We start from the raw sequence: 20,244 nt of genomic DNA, 5'->3' as shown, positions 1-20,244 counted from the left end.
TTCTTTAGTTGTGTCAAACCTACTTTTTAATGCCAACTTAACTAAGATAACCAACTCCTATGCACACAAAAAAATCGTTTAATTAATGTGTTTAATTAAGGAAACAAAATTTGGCAAAAATTAATCTGTTCTTTAAAAGCAAAAAAGTATTTTTCTTCAAATATTTTAAAGACTCATTTTAAGAAAAACAACAAAAGAAAATCCCTTTTATACAAATTGATGAATTTTAGAGATACCATTACCTACTTCTAAATAAACCAGCTACAATAGAAGGGTCATGGCACGTAAGGGCAGTATTAAGATAAGCTTGAGCACCAGAAAAGAATCTGACAAGGCATATGAGGGTGGGGACAGGGCCGAGGAGTTGGGGTGGGATTTGGGAGAAGCACAGAGGAGGAACAGATAAAAGTAGAATGGAATGATTAAAAATAAACAAAATACATATTATATTCACAACAATTTTAAATAACCAACACTGCATCTGTTTAGATTTTAAAAATATGAAGCAATTGACCTTTTAGCTAATATTAACCTGTCTTCTAATGTCCTCTTTTATATGAGGAAGCAAATCTAGACTAGACAAGGTCATGGACATGGCATAGCTGGGACAAACCACTCGCCTTGACTTATAATTCAGTATTCTTTTAATGAGGAAAAGCCACCTAGTAGCCTAAGCATCACATCAGATCGTTGTCTTCCTCTAGAAGGGCTGGAGGGTATTGTAAAGCTGTTCTCTGATTTTTCTGGGTTGGTCTCAATCCTACAGGGCAGGGGTTGGCAAACTACAGGCTGTGGCCTATGTTTACAAGCCCATGTGAGCTAAAAATAGTTTTTAATTCTTAAACGTTTGTTATTTTAAAAAATGACAGGAAAGAAAAAGATACAAAACAAAAGAAAAAGAAGAAGAATATACAATTGAGATTTTAAGTATCCTATAAAGACTAAAGTATTTACTATCTGGCTCTCTATACAAAAAGTTTGCTTGCCACTGTTCTAGAGCAGAACTAGCCAACAGAACTTTCTAATAAACAGAAATGTTCTATAATTTTGTCCTGTACAATATGGTAGACACTAGTCACACATCCCACTGAACAATAAAAAAATGTGGCTAGTATAACTTACAAAGTAAAATTAATTTTATTTAATGTTTAGTTTTTAAAAAAATATATTTTATTGATTTTTTACAGAGAGAAAGGGAGAAGGATAGAGAGTTAGAAACATTGATGAGAGAGAAACAATACAGCTGCCTCCTGCACACCCTCTACTGGGGATGTGCCCACAACCAAGGTACATGCCCTTGACCAGAATCAAACCTGGGACCCTTCAGTCTGCAGGCTGATGCTCTATCCACTGAGCCAAACCAGTTAGGGCAACATTTAGTTTTAAGTAATTAAAGTTTAAATGACATATGTGGTCAGTAGCTAATTAGGCAATGCAGCTCTAGGAATGACACACCTTGGGTGGTCCTTTCATGTTCTTACTCTGAATAAAAAAAACTCTTGGAATTTTTTATTACATAACTTACTTCTCAGAAATTTTTAGGTTGTAAGTCATCTTTTTAAAAGGTCTCTTCTAGGACAGGCATCAACAGACTACATCTTTGTAAATAAAGTTTTGGAACACAGCCAAACTCATATGTTTATGTATTTTCTATGGTCACTTTCAGACTATTATGTCACAGTTGAGTACCTGTGACAATGATTTGGCTCACCAGCCAAAAATATTTACAATCTGACTTTTTTTTAAAAAATCCTCACCCGTGGACATTTTTCCATTGAGTTTTAGAGAGAGTGGAAGGGAAGGAGAGATATATAGAAACAGAGAGAAACATTGATCACTTGCCTCCCACAAGGGCCCTGGCCAGGACCAAGGATGGAGCCTGCAACCAAGGTATGTGCCCTTGACCGGAATTGAACCCTGGGCCCTTCAGTCGGTGGGCCAATGCTCTAACCACTGAACACAAACTGGCTAGGGCTACAATCTGACCTTTTAAGAATAAGTTTGTTGACCCTTGTTCTGGAATAATGCCTAATGGTTAGTTCCCCCTTCTGTGCTCATTTTCATTTTTTTTTAATCCATTTTTTTCTCTAATGACAAAACTTAGCAGATTTTTAAATAAAGTATACTTTAACATTCATTTGAACTATTTGCTCTCAGAAAGAGAATATAAGGATGTAAGTCAGTACTTCCATAAGAGAAAGAGCACTGCAGAGCAATGCTGCAGGTCTCCTGCTTCAGGATTTGCTCCCAATAACTAAGTTATCTTGGTGCATTTAACTTTTCTGGCACTCAGGTGATCCATCCATAAAATGATAATAACATTCCCTTACCAGTATGAGAGTTGAGAGCTAGGCCAAATATTCTCTTGAGGTCTTTGAAAACTCTGAATTCACCAATTTTATGGTTGTTATTTTTAAACTAGAGGCCCGGTGCACGAAATTCATGCACTTGGGGGCAAGGGGTCCCTCTGCCCGACAGCTTAGGCCCGCTCCATGTGGGGAGCGGGCCTAAGCTGGCAGTTGGACATCCTTAATGCTGCAGCATAGGCGAAAGAGGCTCCTGCCACCGCCCCTGCGCTCGCCAGCCATGAGCCTGGCTTCTGGCACATTGACCACCAGGGGGCAGCTCCTGTGTTGAGCATCTGCCCCATGGTGGTCAGTGCACATCATAGCAACCAGTTGTTCCGCCATTTGGTCGATTTCATATTAGCCTTTTATTATATAGGATAGGATGTACCTACTAATCTTGGACTATATGGCCATCACCTTATTAATCTGCTTTGCTTTCTAGTCTTCCTCTCATGTCAATCCACAGGCCTCAAGCTTGTTACAGACTTTCCTTGAAGAGCCAAAATAATAACTAAGTAACACTTTAACAATGGCTTTTACTTATTTTTTTATTCTGCTTCTGTTTAAATGTGAAATAGCCAGGACCTTTAACTTAAGGCTACTTCCCTCCATCCTGTCTGTCTTCGGTGCAAGCAGATGCTACAGTCTGAAGCCCATGCACTGTTCTAACCTAAAATATGAAAATAGCACATGGCCCCAAAGCAAAGACATATTTGTTTTATATCTCAAATTAAGAAAACTGACTAAAAAGACACAAATAGCCATATTTACTAAACATATACTTGTTCATACATAGTAAACAGAGAAAATATAAGCTTGTAAGAAAAAAATAAAATAAAAATACTCCAAAGATAATTCTAGTAACCCCTATTATCAAGCAAGGTACTCCATTTGACAAATTTTCTGAAGAATAACAAAATGTGAAATTTAGTTTCAAGCACTTTTTATATAATTTTTAATGCATTACAGTGACACAAAGGAATTATTGCAATCAATAATTATGGGTTGGAGTTATCTGACTATATATAACCAGAGCACCTGCATTGGAACATTCTCAATTCCCCAACTATTGCTTTCTAGTCACCTTCCTTCCTCCCTCTCTTTCAGATATATCTAACAAAGTATTCAGAGTGTAGGTACATAGATGACTTTCCGCATGTTGCTTTAATCAAAAATTTAAATTGGTGTCACCTTAAGCTATTTTGTTGAAGTGTATAAAAGCAGTTTCACCAACTTTTAAGGCAGAATTAGCATCTTTTTAGCAGGATTCAAAAACATTTTGGTTTTGTATATACTTAAAAACTTACTCTTCTTGTACAATTTTGGTGTGAAAATTTGACTTTTAATGGATTTTCATACTGCAATTAAAGGTCACTCAGTCAATTGCTTTACAGTCTCCGCTTTTCATATATCTCAAGGCTAACAATAAAATGAGACACTTAAAGGCATGCATAGATTTTCGACAATTTAAAATTGTACTATTCACAGTTCAAAAGGGGGGGAGGAAGACTAAGACAGCTCCTAATATAACAAGCCTATCTCCCAAGTACAGAGGAAAAATCTAAGCACACATGAACATGTATGTAAGCTTAAGAGATATTACTCTTCAAACAGCTCTCCAAATAACCAACTCTCTAACCTAATACTAATAGATAGGATGCAGCGTGTGATGCTAGACAGCCTGAGTATTGCAACATAAGAGAGAACAAAGCACTTTAAAAAGTCTAACTTTAAAGGAACTTTTCCTTCCTAAAAACTTGCATTAAATAAAATCAAGAATACTAGTATCAATTTTAAAACCTCACTCCATTATAGCTATTGTTATTTTCAAATTTGATAATAAAATTCAAAGTAATTATTGCAATGCTTTAAAAAATACTTAATGGATAGGTTAAAAAAAAAAAAAAAGGCAGTATAAACATTAACTGGAAAGAAAGGTTAAATGGTACTTTACCAACAAACATTTCATGAGTAGGTGTCCTAGTAGTAAAAGTGGGTACATCTGCAGGAATGGGAAGGTAAACATCACCACTACTTGTGATGAAAGGATTTAAGTTTGGAATGGCATCATCAACAGCATCTACAGTAGCAGAGAAAGGATCTGTGTAGTCCAAATGCATTACAACAAAATGAAGAAAGGAAGTAAATTAATTAGTATTGTAATTAGTCAAAAGATGCAAAGTGAAAAGTAGTGGCTATATTACTGCTTATTAACCTTACATGCAAAAACACCTAATCACCAAGGAAGAACTGCATTTTACCATATTTTAAATTGAATCCTCAGAAAAAAAAAACAAAACAAAACATTTAGGTGTCCATTAATAGTAGCAAATTAAGAATAGATCTGCTTTCCAGCATTAGGAAGCCACCATCAGGTAGTTAAAAAGGAATAATAAACAAAATGCTTCTGTAAAACGGCCATCCATCTTACATCATGTTCCCCACTCTAGGTGGGACATGTATTGACTGGTGGCAAAGCTATGTTTACTCAAAAAATTAATAACTCTTGTATAAGTTCAGAGGTAGGAAATAAGAAAATAAAGATGAAGAAAAGATCCAATGATGGGGGAAAGGATTTTAAGAAAATTAGAAACAGAGGCTAAAGACTGGCCATTTAGTAGACTGTGAACAGCTTTGAAGGCCAAGCTAAGAGTTTTCAAGATTTGGCTTTAAAAATAAAGAAAGGTATTGTTATTTGTTATTGAAGAAATAACAAAGGTATTGCTCCCTACTAGAATATTAGTATATATACTATTATCAAATTCTATATGTAAAGTTGTTTTAGAATCAGGTATTTACTATACCTATATCTTACTCAAAATAATCATAATTCTAATGATAGAAAGCCATTTATCCTACCTTAAGTAAACAGAGTGAGGAAAAAACAAAGAATAGCAAAAATATAGTATCATAACTTTTTCTATTACAAGACAATAAAAAAATGAGAAGACAACAACCTGTCGTCTATTCTAGTTTGTGACCCTCAATGAAAAAGACTGTGGTACCTAAAGAGTATCAAGCACTGTATTTTATTCTAAGGCTGTATGATGGAACAAGAAGGCAGCAATGGCCTAAGACCTGCTCATTCACTATGATATATGCATACTTTCCTTAAAGTCAATAAATTCAAGGCAAGTGCTCCACAAACCCTACAACTGTTTACAAAAGAAAAATATAAAGAAAATGTTGAAGTCATTGGCTTAAATGTCATAAATCTTTAAAACAAGTTTTAAATTTTTGTATCATTTAAGGACCTTTCTAGGAATTATGCATTAATATGGAACATCAATTCACAACCAAAAGTCAAGTCCTTACAAAGGTATCAAAATTCACTAGTGTACTATTCAAACTCAGATGAATCATGTTAACATATTTCCCATATTAAGTTTGGAATGGCATCATCAATAGCATCTACAGTAGCAGAGAAAGGATATATGGAATAATGAGGGAAAAGATTCAGAAAAAATAATAATGTAATGATGACTTCTCTAAAATCTTGTAAGAAGCCCATTTAAATTTAGAGTTGATTGGTTCAGTTGACTGTGCTATTTTTAAACATGCACTTTTTATAGTACATTATACTTTGTTGGACAATAAGCAACAAAGAACCTCTCTAGATTTCTATGCAAAAAAAGCCATGAGAGAAGTCATTCAAAAAAAGAACACACAATTTTAGAACAGATCCACCGGTTTATGAGAAAAAACATGTTCGGGAAAGGTCACTATTAGTTATCTGCTATTCTACTGATTGATAGTGTTTTTGCCTAAGCACATAATATCAATCGTTTTCTATTATACAAAACATTCTCAATAAGAATATGCAGATATGTGTAAGTGCATCTGTATTTAGGTCAATCAGACAATTAGAAAAACCAGTTCTTATCTACTTTACTAAACACGACAGGTACTCTATATGATGTTAATGAATGGAAAGACACTATAATACAAATAATAAAAACATTCATTAAAACAAAAGAAAAAATCATGTTCCAGCTAATTTCCAACTTAAGTTTTATTCACTAGACTGGCAACTTTACTCTAAGTTCTTTAAACATTTTAAAAATGAATTTTCCATTATTTTTAATCATTATTTATTTGGAAGTTTAATTTTGTTATACTAGAGTCATAGAAAAATAATCCCCCCAAAAAAGATTAAAATAGAACCTGCCCAGTCATATTATAGTCTTGAGATTCTAAATACTCTTTATACACAGAAAATTTAATTTTTTTCATAACATGTTGTTTCATGCTAGTTGGGACTTAAAGCAAATTAAACTTCAGAATGGTAATTTTGCCTGAAGTAAATTTAGAAATCTTGCTTAAAACATACAAAGTGTACTGAGTTGATAATATTGTATATTTTTTCTGTTGTAATTCAAGTTTTCTTAGTGATGAAAACGTAAATCTTCTCAGATATTAGTATTCAATACCAAGTGCTTGTTTAGACTCCAGAACATTTCTTTAAAAATCAAAGGCTCATTAATAATGCAATGAGAGGAACAGGAAAGCTTGTGTTCTCTCTCTTTTCAGTGGAATCTTAAATGCCTTTCACATAAGCATAGAACCCTTACTTCCCTTTAACTCTGTATCACTAACTTACCTGTAATTGGGAATATACATCATGTCTGTGGTGTTTATGGTAAGAATAAGAACTAAATTAAATACCAAATCTATTAACACCCATTTTTAGCAAATGAAAAGAGAAGCATAGAATGAGATTTTAGAATCCAAAATAACTATCTTTGTTTTGTCACATGTTATAAAAGCAAAACAGTGCAAAATGTTACATATTTTAAATGTTCAATGGTTAATTTCAAAAATCTTTTAAAGATTTATTATCATAATGAAAGCTTTTTATATATGACTTACTTATTAATTTATCTCAGTCTAACTTTAGTTTTAATAATAAAGTAAAAAATCGTAATCTGAATGGCATGGAGATGAACAATATTCTAAGTCAGGAAGCATTCAAAATTTTTGTTTAAAATACTCTCATTAAACTACCAATATGCATAAGTAAAAACTCTGAAATTATCACCAACTCAGAAGCCAAATATCTTTATATGAAAGTCAAGACAAGATTTAAGTCTTCTTAAGTTGAGTTCATAGTAAAGATCACCATCTTTTCCTCATATGTAATAATTAGCTTTTCTGCTTCTGTACTTGCTCCCACTGTACTTAATTTATGTATTTTTTAACATTTTTAACAGGCTCACTTGTACACAGCAAACCTAATGTTAATATATGGGGAAAATTATGATGGAAATAGTACATAGGGCAAAATAAACACAAACGGAAAAAAACATAATTAAATGTATTTCAACATATTCTATTCACAAATAGATGGCTATGGATATCCTATATAATAAAAGCCTAATATGCTAAGTGTCTGGTCATCCGTTCAACCAATCAAAGCACAATATGCTAATGATATGCTAAGGCCACTCAACCACTTGCTATGTATGACCTGCACTGACTACCAGGGGCCAAACAGTTGACCAGTCCCTACCTATGATGTGCACTGACCACTGGGGGCAGACGCTCCGACTGGTAGATTAGCTTGCTGCTGGGGTCTGGCTGATCAGGACTGAGGTAGGGCTGGTCATGCCCTGGAGCCCTCCTACAGTCCCTCCCCGGCTGGCCAACCTCCCGCATCTCACCTGGTCCTGATCGCACACTAATGGGGTCCCTCGGCCTGACCTGCACCCTCTTGCAATCCGGGACCCCTCGGGATGTCAGAGAGCCGGTTTCAGCCTGATCCCACAGGCCAGGCTGAGGGACCCCACTGGTGCATAAATCTGTGCACCAGGCCTCTAGTTTCCTATAACAGGATGTGGAATAATTCTTACAGGCTGAAATTAGTTAAAATTATTTTCCTACAGCAACAGTTTATTTGCCTCCACATATGAGCTCAAAATAATTTCAAGCAAAATTTTAACTTGTCATTGTTAGAATTAATTGTATATAGTGTCCAGACAAAATAATTTCTGAATTAAGTCTTTTTGAAATGTTACATTAATTTTCATTAGCCTTCTGTAAAATTTTCCACCTATTGAGAAAGACAACTTCTCAGCCTTAATTTAGAAAAACTTCTCTTTTTTTTCTTTTTTTAACGGGAAGCAAGCTGAAATTGCTTAAACAGCCATGCTATTTCTGCTACCCTTTTCTAAAGCAATTTATAATGAGCAAAATATAAGCACGTAAGTTTTGGCAGATTAAAAATCCTAAAACTAGGACTAATTAGAATCTTAAGAAACTCCTTTCTTAATCTGAATTAGCTGTCTACAGTTCATTTAGCTAAATCTAAAATATTTATTGACTTTAAACTAGCTTATAATTTTTAGAAACTACTACTCCTAGATCTCAAGATTTAGCTAACTTAAACTTGCCTTCAGAAACCACTATTTTTTAATTAAGTTATGGCCCACAAAATGAGTCTAAAAATTTAATGTTTTAGTGTTTCACTACTCCTGTTGTTCCCTGACCAATATTTTGAACCAGAAATAACCCAGTCTAGAAATAAAGAAAATGCCATTCAACAAATATTTATAAAGCACCTATTATAAATCAGATATTAGGGGTATAGCACTGAAAAAAATATTTGAAAACATCTACCTTTATATAGATTATGTTCTATTATACAAAAGAGAGCCTTAAGAAATAATTATAAAAAACACAAAACATAAAAGTTCTTAAAACTCAAATTATTAAAATAAAGATGAAAAAAGTCTAATTCATGTCATAAAAACTCACTACATTCTTTATCTTTGATATGAGAGAGCCAATCAATTCAGATTTTACATGTGAGCCACATATAAATTTTAAAGTAAGTTTGCCATTCTCCATAGTTCCCTAGACCAGCAGTTGCCAGCTGGTGGTCCATGGACCACTAATTTGGTCCGTGAGGTCTAAAAGGTTGGCGACCACTGCCCTAGACAGTGCCCTTTCTCAAAATATCTCCTTTCCCTCCCAAATATTTTTTGAGTATTTGTAAAATAATACTTACACATATACAAAGAGAAGGATCAAAACCTACCAAAGGAAATGATTTGAAAGTATACTAAATGTCTAAGCAAAACTGCTTAAAATCTGACATGGACTAGGCTCACTCCTTTAAAGATGCCACAGTCATGGTCATGATATAGTCATCAAAGAACTACTTCAAGGTAGCAAAACATTCCTGTTGGTACTAGGAGGAAAATCTTTGAATACCAAAATCGTATAGGTCTGAATTAAATCAATATTTTAAGTACAAGTAGTATATAAAGTTTGTCATGATATTCCTGGTCAGAACATAGTTCATTCATTGCCTGATAACACCATCTGAGTTTTATTTGAACTTTATCATATACTTGCACAAGATGAGTTTTTTCCCCCTTCAAGTAAATTTTTTTCTATACCAAAAGTAAAATGACTATTACACATTTTCTGATTATGGAGTATAAAGTCAACAATGAAAGAGTAATTTTATACTTAAACATACACCTGGTCCTTCCTCTTCATCTTCATTAAACCTCATTTCATAATTTAATTGAACATGAATTCTAAAATTACATTTATAATTAAAAAACATGTCTGCAAAGGACAAACTGACTTCATTGCCATTTTCTTATTTTTTTAAGTTCTCATGTGTCAAGTATAATCTAAACTATACAAATAAGTAAAATACCACAGAATAGGGATAGGGAGGGAAGATGCCTGTACAATATATTAAGTAGAGTTCATTAATGCTTACCTCCCCATGTACTTGCTACCTGAGAAGAAGCTGACATAGAAAGTCCAGGTGGGTGAAAAGTTGGCTGCTGCAAATCAAGCAAATCATTTGGTAGCTTCGATGAGCTAGGAAGATATTTTGAAAAGATGATTTATTAGGTAAATTTTGTCACATTTGTCACTTCCTTTTCCCAAGTAAGTAAGAACATTACAAAGAAAACTGAGGGAAAGCCTCAATAATGTAAATCTCAAAAGGAGGAACAGTTTCAGTAAGATAACAATGGCACATCCCTCACACAACAGCATATTTCTAAGAAGGCCTAGAAAAATATTCAAGTACCCAAATCTTCAGTTTGCATAGGATTCAAGTAATAATAATCCTTCAGGAAAAGATCAATAACTTCCCCAGTAAAATAACTGATTTCCTTATTGAAATGAACCTAAATGACATGATTCAAAATATGAAACATCATGGTAATTTTAATTTTTTTAAAAGTTGTTTTTTTTTCTTTTAATCTTTAAAGAATTTCAATTGCATTTGCAGTACCAAAAAGCCTACACAAAGTAAAATATCTATTAACCTCACCTCTACTGCTTCATACTCCAAACATGTCAATAATTCAGGGAAAAATTATACATGCATCTATGCTATAAACTTATAACAGAGCCATCCATTACACAACTCCAGAGAGGAATGCTTATATATTTTTTATCACAAGACTTTTATGTAACTAAGGAATAACAACTCAAAAAACAATCCTAGGATTTCCATGAACTGAAGCATTAAGTGTACCACAGCTTAGATCACTTTTAACTTACACTTAAAACTGTTTTAAAGAAATGTCTTTTGGATATAAAAAATAGTTTTATACATTGGTAAGTTAAAAGTACAAATACATTTAGAATATATAATAAGCATTCTGTAATAGGCTGTAAGATTTGCCCTCAATTACTATAAAAAAGGTGAAAACTTCTGAGTAAATTAAGTGAAATAAAACAGTCAAATTAGATGAAAAAAATATTTTTCATCCTCTAACATTCAACATTCTTTTCCATTCATTTCCCCTAAAACAGACTTCTTTTCAAGTGCCCAAGTGGAAAATTTAATACTAAACGGGATCGATGTCATTTTATTAGGAATTAAGGAAAATGGCATACAAAAACAAAACAGAAAATAAAACTGAAAGAAAAACACATAACTAAATTCACCAAACAGCTGAGACTTTAGAGAGCTAAACGTGTAAATCTGGGAACCTGTTGAATATGAAAATTCTTGGTCCTCACTCGACACCAACAAATCAGAAACTCAGGGTGAGACTAAGAAATCTGTGGTTTAATTAATCCTCCAGGTGATTCTGATGCTTACTTAATATTGAGAAACTGACCTATACCAAACCATACATTATCTTATTAGGAAACTGAGGTTTAAAAAAAAAAAAAGATTAAGAAATAACAGAGCCAGGATTCAAACCACAATCTGACTTTCACTCTTCTATTTTAAACCACTATGAAGTAAAAGACAGAACAGATTTGAAAAAGCCAATTATTCTAATTTGCCTGGAAATATTAAGTAGCTTAAATTAAGTAACAAGATTATTCATGTTGATCTGGTAGGTTTCAATAGGCAACTGAACTATTACTATACTCTAGATTACTGAGTTTAACACCAAGGAATGGATATGAAAAAGACATTTAATACCCAATGAAAGGATATTTTGAAATACATCTCTCTCTTTCTCTCTTACACACACATCTCCAAGTTATAAAGGGTCTTGAACCATTAGACACCTCATAAATGTGTTTGTAAACAATGACATGTTTGCCAAGAGATAATCTACTCTATTCCAATTATTATAAATTTATAATTTAGCTATCTTGCATTTCCTAAATAGGCAAAATACAAACTCGTATCACTTTATATTTAGTTATTATACCTATACTACCACTTATCAGCACCTCCTTTGTATGAATTTATGATTACAAATGTTAAATTAAACCTGAAAAGCTCTGCATAATTTCTATTAGAAGTCTTTAAACCTAAGTATTCAATAGAAATCTTTACCCTCTCCACTTACCTGTTAGAAGAACTAGGGGTAGAAAACAGGTCAATGACTGGTACAGTCATTATACCCCCTGCTGAGGTGGACACAGGAGAGGCTGCAGTTGTTAAAGAGGTATGAGGTTTCTTTGCAAGTTCTTTTAGGCGCTGTTCCTGTTGAGAAAGTAATGACCATAAGGAATCCAGCAGCAGATTTGTTTGTATGTCCTCTAAACAAAAGTATTTTCTAATTTTGTTCTGATAGCAGAAAGGTATTCTGTTTATTAAGTCATCCAATTTCAGGACGAAAAATTAGACTAAGTACTGAGTTTTACCTCAAATGGACAACTATATATTAAATACTGTTAGTTTCTATACAGAGCCTAATTATTTTATGAACACCTGTATTTGTTTATCCAAATAAAAAGAATGCACACACCTACCTTTAAAGCTTTTAAACGAGCCTGTTCTTCCTCTAATGCTGCCTGCTTTTCCCTTTCATCCACTTTGGTAAGAGACAAACCAGTACTTGCCAGGGAAGAGACTGCGTTAGAAAGTGTCGTCGCCCTATAATAATTGGACAAAGGTAATTTGGCTTTCTGCCCAACATCTCACATTACAACCTGGTTATAAAATGATCTGGCAACCAAGAGGCACTATAATTATGAACTTCTGAAGTCAAAACCAGTACTTCATATGAAATATTCTACCCAGTAACCTAGAGAAGTATTAGCAGTTAGATGATTTACACACACATTCACACTTTTTGTCATTGTTATTGTTGTTAATCCTCACCAGAGGATATTTTTTCCACTGATTTTTAGAGAGAGTGAGAGGGAGGGTAGAGGAAAGAGATATAGAGAAACAATGTGAGAGAGACAGGCACACATGCCCCGACCACGGCCAGGGATGGAACCTGCAACCCAGGCACAAGCCATTGATTGGGAATAGAACCTGCAATCCTTTGGTGCATGACCTGGTGCTCTAACCACTGACCACACTGGCTAGGGCCACATATTCACTCTTTTTAAAGTAAGAGTTGGATTTTGGACAGGGTTCTCAATAACTGTGAGACATTGCAGACTGATGAAAATATAGTATTCCAAGCCCGAAGGAAGGGAACCTATACAATTAGGAAAGAGCTCACATACTCTTGAGAAAACCCAGATGAATAAAAAATACTGAGTTTCTCACAGGAAATAACTCCGATAATTTATAGCCTGGGTTTTTGCAGTGCTACTACAGGAACAGTAAAACATGAGTACCAGTGATAATGTGTCTAGGTATGTTTCCTTTATAATACCCAAAGATGTAGTTCCCAGAGGACCACAGGATACCTCAAAGGAAGGTCAATTTCATTCCAGTCACCAGTCCATCTGGCACCTACTTTATCTGCTACACTTTTAAATTACAATTTCCTTTTCAAGCATATTAGTCATGCACAATGCATCATCTCTCACTAGCAGATTCTCAGTAAGCTGCTTCCTTTCCCTTATATCAACACCTTACCAATACCATAAACCCCAAAATTAAATTCCCAAATGTTTATTCTAGATAAAATAAACCCATGTGGCAAAGAATGCTAACCTGAAGAACTACTCTTCTCTAATGACCTTTATTCATTTTCATTCTATCCCAAACCAAGCATCATTAATTTCTAAAGCACAAAAGTGGCAAAAATATTTAAATTTTATGTAAAATTAATTTAATAAAGGAGCGAGTAATATACTTGTCACAGAAATGCAAGAAACCCAACAAATTTTTTTAATCCTCACCTGAAGATATGTTTTTATTGATTTTATTAGAGAGAGAGAAACATCAATGTAAGAGAGAAACATCAATTGGTTGCCTCTCACACATGTCCTGACCAGAGATCAAACCGACAATCTTTTTTGGTGTACTCTCCAACCAACTAAGCCACCAGACAAGGCAAGAAACCCAACAAATTTACAGTCTCCTTGGCTTTATTTTTCATTACTTTCTCAAATCTCTGGGCCTTATAATTTGGGCTTATACGTCTAAAAGCCTACTAGAAAATTCAGAGAGCATATTTAGAATTAAAAACTATTAAAATTCAGTAACAATATTTTCCTTACAAATTACTTAAATTTTGTTGCTAAAAACACCAAATTCTGAAACAATAAAAAAAAAACCTAAAAAGAAGGTTCTCATTGAATTTCATACAAAATTTTTTCGTATTGTTAAAAAGAAATCTTTGTAAGAATACATGAACATTACTTCAATCATTACCCAACACAGAAATCATGTTACAAGACTGATGTAAGATGGTCTGTGTTACTTTCAATTTCCTAAGTTAATTGGTCTTTGTCTTGGAAATCAGCCTAACAGACTGATTAAAATATAGTATGTCAATAATTAACCCTGTGAACTGACATTAGAGAAAGATGATAAAATCTGATGTCAGACATCCTAAGTTTGAGGCCCAGAGTTACTACTAGCATAGTTCACAGGGCTATTGTGAGGTTTAATCAAATTTGTTTTAAAAAAGGCAATTTATAATTATAAAACATCATACAAATCAATGCGTTATCATCTTTAAGAGAACTCTTCACACTATGAACACAATTCTACACCAAGTAGTCACTGTCATCACCTTAACAGATGCTAACGTTTATTGAAGATCAGGAACTATTCTAAGAATTTACATGTATTAACCCATTTTAACCCTTCACAGCAATTCTATGAGGCTGATACAACTGTTAAACCAATTTTATAAGTTATTAAATCAAGATATAGGGACATTAAATAACTTAGAATTTGAGCTGGATTCATCAACTCTCTCAGAAACATCACTCCTGCTCTTTGCCCTCTGAAGAATAATGTACCTGCTTGCAGCTGTAGAATCTTTGATTTTCTTTCCTTCCAAGGAAGCTAAATGTTGTTCCAAAGCATCAAGAAGACTACTGGGGGCCTGAAATTATAGAAATAAGACTTTCATGATGATCAGGCCATTGATCAAAATAAATCAAGTATCATCTGACATAGGAGGGAAACAAAAATAATGAACTAATTAACAATGGAATTTTAGCTACCTAAGAATGACACTATTATTATTGTTATACTAGAGGCCCGATGCACAAAATTCATGCAAGGGGCTCGGTTCTCACAGCTGCAGCGGCTTGCCTTGGCCCTCGCATCCCCCGCTTCAGTCGGGAAGGTTGTCCAGACGGTTGTTCGGCTGTCTGGTCCAATTAGCACATTACGCTTTTATTATTATAGACTAGAGGCCCGATGCACAAAAACTGTACAAGAGTAGGCCTTCCTTCCCCCGGCTGCTGACACCGGCTTCCCTCTGGCACCCGGGACCCGGGCTTCCCTTGCAGACCCAGTCATCTGGAAGGACATCCGGTCTAATTAGCATATTACACTTTTATTATTATAGATAAGAATGACCTAGTAATTAACAACCCTAGTAAAGGGATTTCAAAACATAATAAAAAATATGAAAACTAAGATTATGTAAACATTTAAGAGGACCCTTAAATTTTTAAAATATTTAACTTATTAAAAGAGAACCATACGCCTAAAAGCTAGACATACTGTTGAGCATGTTCTTGGTACTTAATAAGTACTTTCTGATTAATTTTTGAATAATTATTGATAAATGAAACTGAAGACTAACATCAAAGAAATAAAAATTAAAATCACAATGAAATACAACTTTTTACCAACTAGAATGCCTGAATTTAAATGGACTAGCAATATCAAATATTGGTGCATCTCCCATATAATGCTGGTAGAAGTATATCCACCGTGAAAAATGATCTGGATGTTTTATATAAAGTCAAATATACATCCACCTTAATTACCCAATTCCATTCCTAATTATTCACCCAAAATAGATACAAAAGTGTTTCTCCTCAAGAAAAGACTTGTTCAAGAATGATTTAAGTAACTTTATTTATAAATAGTAAAAAACTGTAAATAATCCAAAAGTCCATCATTTGGAAAATGCATAAACAAAATTGTGGTAAATATGCAGCAATAAAGAATAATTTAATGGTACTTTCAATGACATGGACAGATCTCAAAACACAATGATGAACAAAAGAAGCCAGACACAGGAATAAATACTTGCATGATTCCATTTATATTAAATTCAAGATCTGATAAAATTACATTATTAGAAATCTAAACAGTGGTTTGCAGAGAGTATTTGGAAAGGCACACAAGAATTGAGGTGATAGAATTTATTTTTATCAAATGTTTATAGTTATCAAACCTCACTGATATAGATATTTACCTCAATTTTTAAAAAAAAAAAAACACAAAACTGGCTTTTAAACTCTCAGGCTCTATGGCAAATCTCAACTTACTATAAAGAGTTAATCACTTTCAAAAGGGCAACTTTTCAATGATCTGAGAAAAAACTATTACTAAGTGAAGCAAATGCATCGGTGGCATTTAATTACCTTAAATACTGAGATAAAGTTTCTGGATAACAGGGATCTAACAATAGCTGTAAGAGGCAAAACTAGCTAATTTCTCTAACGATTATAACTTGAACAATTTCCTTCAGCCTTTATTTGCTATACATATAAAGACCTTAGCACTAAGCAGATACAGAAGAAAATCAACTAAAACCAAAAATATTGTGTTGTAACATTGACATCTATGTTGAATTGAGAACACATGTGCAACTCACCCACCCCAACAAAACCTTTGCAAAATCAGCAGGCAAAGCACTATCCCAAGAGTTATTATCAGAGATGATGAGAATGTTGATGACAGTAGTTAAAATTTTAAAAAATCCTATAACACAACAGGCACTGTGCTAGCTACTTTGTATAAACTCACTGCTATGAGGAAGACACTACTAGTATACCCTTTACAAACAAAGGACCTGAATAGTGAAAATTAAGTTACTTATCCAAAGAACATATATTTAATACATAGTGGGAGCCAACATAGAGTCTAAAGCAGCCGTGGGCAAACTACAGCCCGCGGGCCGGATTCGGCCCGTTTGAAATGAATAAAACTACTGAAAAAAAAGACCGTACCCTTTTATGTAATGATGTTTACTTTGAATTTATATTAGTTCACACAAACACTCCATCCATGCTTTTGTTCCAGCCCTCCGGTCCAGTTTAAGAACCCATTGTGGCCCTTGACTCAAAAAGTTTGCCCACCCCTGGTCTAAAGCATGTCTGACCTGAAAGCCTAGAAAGCAATTACTATGCTACAGAATCCTAAACTAAAATTGTGGTCATTTAAACTACAGTTAACATTTTTCTGAAAGGTTTAAGCTGAGGCTTACAAATATTAAACTACCAGGTTAAGATAAATAACAACAAACTATTTCCAAAATCCCTTCTACATACATCTTGCTATTTTTTTAAAGTAATCTCAAATTTCCATTCCCGTGTATAATAACCACCATTTTCTTCCCTGAAGTACAAATAGCTTTGTTTTAGTTCACTTTTCAAAAATTTCTGAATCATTCAGAGATCATCAATTAAGAGGGAGGGAAGGAGGGTCAGGAAGCTGGTGAATCCTACCCAATTTCAATGCCATGGATAAAGTACGGAAATATGACAGTCTGGCCTGGATCTTATATTTTTATAACAAAAGATAGGTGAAAGTGACTTGACAAATGGCGTAACAGGGAATCTGAAACTGCCAAATCAGTTTATATACATACTAGTGGCCCGGTGCACAAATTCGTGCACATTGAAAGGAAATTAATTAGAAGAAATATTTTAATATTACTATTCGCCCTTTCTCTATAATAGAAGTGTCAACCAAATTCACGATCGACAATGACAGATGGAAACACACGCATGCAATTGGTGCCAGCGAGAGCTTTATATGTACCGTGAATGAGGAAGTCAACTTAGACTTTTATATATCTAGAATAAACTTGCATAATTAGACCTGCTTTCTGATGTAGCTAAACTTTTTCCAGCCCAGTGAAGCACCCCAACTTCTCTTTCAGGTAATTATCAGCAAGACAGCAGTAAATATCAACCGAAGCACATTATTATTGTAGATCACACAGGGAGAACAAAAGGTCAAGTATTTAACTGCAGCAGTGTTTGACTATATTCTGCGCAGTGAGAAAACCTGAAGTCATTTTCAAGGTCCACCATTTCTTACTTTTTTTCAGTAGGGTTAAGTTTCTAAGCTTTCTAAATCTCCATTTTACAGATAATGAAAGAAAAATGGGATTCCATTGAGTCTATCTACCAACTCCAGGACTTCTGTGAGGATCAACTGAGATGAAGCACGGGAAAAAGCTTCACAGACATTTGGTTAGTGTGAAATGTTTCCACCTGGCTGTAAAACAAGTCATATTCCTGAGCTGAAGAAACTGCAAGGAGGCTAGTTGCTAGGGAGAGGAAGCCGGGTGTTGCTACATTACGTCATTACCCAGCATCCACAGCCACCATTTCTGGGCTGGCCATGGGGTCTCGGTAGCGTCAGCTGCGATTTTGTGGGGTGTTGCTCAGGGTGGTGGCGGGGCCTGTGTCCCACTTGGGGGAAGCTGAGTGTTGCTTTGTCGGCGCCAGGTCCGCACTGCCATTTCTCTGTAAATGGCCAGTGTGCGTCACAGCAGCTCCTGCATTGAGTGTCTGCCCTCTGGTGATCAGTGCACAGCATAGTGACCAGTCGGATGGGTGGAAGGACACTTAGCATATTAGCCTTTTATATATATAGATAGATAGGTAGATATAGATTGTCCTAGCAATGATTTTTCTCACATCTTAGGAATAATGTCAATTTATCTCAAATGCAGAGTGTTTTATTTACATATAACCCATAACTAGATCTATTATGTACTCTTGGCCTGGAAATCAAAGGGATGAAACAGAACAAGTTCGGTACAGAGAAATACAAAAAGACCTTTATTTAAAAGATGTCCCAGAGCAATTTAAAATGAGGTAAAAGAGTCTCTTAAGGAGAGAGGTGATACAAATGTTACAAGGATAGTTTATGCCAGCTACTTTCATTCCTAATATTCAGTAAAAACAAACAAACAAAAACAGTAAAAGTCAGAAAAAAGATCAAAGCAGGTTTAAAGTTTCTTTCCTATAATTAAAAAAATATATATTTATTGATTTCAGAGGGAGGAATGGTGAGGGAGAGAGAGAAACATCAATGATGAGAGAGAATCATGGATCAGCTGCCTCCTGCACACTACCTCTACTGGGGATCGAGCTTGAACCCTGGGCATATGCCCTGACCAGGAATTAAACATCCTGGTTACCTCCTGGTTCATAGGTCAATGCTCAACCACTGAACCACACTGGCCAGGCCCTAAAATATTTTTTTTGTGATAATAAAATCAATGTAATAGCTAACAATGAGTGCTTAAAGCTGTGTTTAGGTATTAACTCATTTAATCACCCCAACTACCTTATGAAGTGGGTATTACAATATCTCCATTTTAGAGATGATGAAACTGAAGCAAAGAGAGTAACTTCCCCAAATCACAGGCAAGCTAGTGGCACAGCCGGGACTCAAACAGATTATCAAAGCCTGCTCTCTTCTTCCAAATCATGTTTTGAGGTTTATCTCTATTTAATACTCCTACCTGAGTCAAATAGCCAAAGCAGAAGGTTTAAAACAGGAAACATAAATCCTGTATAAAATAATTATCTATCTTCAAGTGGGGCAAAGGAAATATCCTTTGAAAACAAACAAACTGGGTGTTTGTCTTATATCCTATCAGAGGAAACAAACTGGGGGGAAAAATTCTCTATCAATAGTGCACATTTTGTTTTAAAAATACCATTCTCTAAGTTCAATTCTTCCTTTTGATAATGACAGGAAAGAGATTAAAAAGAATAAACTAAAAGAATGATATAGCAGTGGCTAGAACAATTATCATCAATACATTAAAATATTAAAATCTGTCAAGAAAAATCACACTGATTTCCTTGTTAGCATGAGCTGAATATTATTCACTTGGTGCCTTTCACACCTACCTAACAATACATAGCAGACAGTGAATTGATATAAAAATATACTTACCTGTGAAAGGTCTGGTATATCACCTCTGTCAATTCCAACTTGCTGTAAGAAGAAGCAACATTGTATGTAATAGACAAAATTATAACAAAGATGTTATATAAATAACAACTAGGAAATGACTAGTTCTGTGAACACTATTTTAGATAGACT

At 34.4% G+C, this 20,244-nt stretch overlaps 1 protein-coding gene and 1 non-coding gene across 14 annotated transcripts in view; one reads left to right on the top strand and one right to left on the bottom strand.

Annotated features, from left to right (window-relative positions):
* Positions 1 to 20,244, bottom strand: part of PICALM (phosphatidylinositol binding clathrin assembly protein) — a 110,963-nt gene that overhangs the window by 31,206 nt on the left and 59,513 nt on the right. For 6 of the 13 annotated variants that reach the window (XM_059708211.1, XM_059708213.1, XM_059708221.1 and 3 more), the window contains 6 exons: positions 20,095 to 20,136; positions 14,946 to 15,031; positions 12,543 to 12,666; positions 12,137 to 12,273; positions 10,084 to 10,187; positions 4,303 to 4,449 (listed from right to left, as the gene is read on the bottom strand). In XM_059708211.1, coding sequence (XP_059564194.1) covers positions 4,303 to 4,449; positions 10,084 to 10,187; positions 12,137 to 12,273; positions 12,543 to 12,666; positions 14,946 to 15,031; positions 20,095 to 20,136 — 640 coding nt within the window. The remainder of the gene's footprint in view (positions 1 to 4,302; positions 4,450 to 10,083; positions 10,188 to 12,136; positions 12,274 to 12,542; positions 12,667 to 14,945; positions 15,032 to 20,094; positions 20,137 to 20,244) is intronic. The other 7 variants (XM_059708219.1, XM_059708220.1, XM_059708217.1 and 4 more) reach the window with 2 other exon arrangements.
* On the top strand, positions 19,692 to 19,803 carry LOC132242442 (small nucleolar RNA SNORA27). Its single transcript, XR_009454633.1, has one exon. It is a non-coding gene; the product is annotated as a small nucleolar RNA SNORA27 (small nucleolar RNA).

This window comes from Myotis daubentonii, chromosome 9, assembly GCF_963259705.1.
Source record: "Myotis daubentonii chromosome 9, mMyoDau2.1, whole genome shotgun sequence".
Classification (NCBI taxonomy): Eukaryota; Metazoa; Chordata; class Mammalia; order Chiroptera; family Vespertilionidae; genus Myotis; species Myotis daubentonii.
The sequence above is the reverse complement of the archived record's forward strand: the minus strand, read 5'-3'. Positions and strand labels throughout refer to the sequence as shown.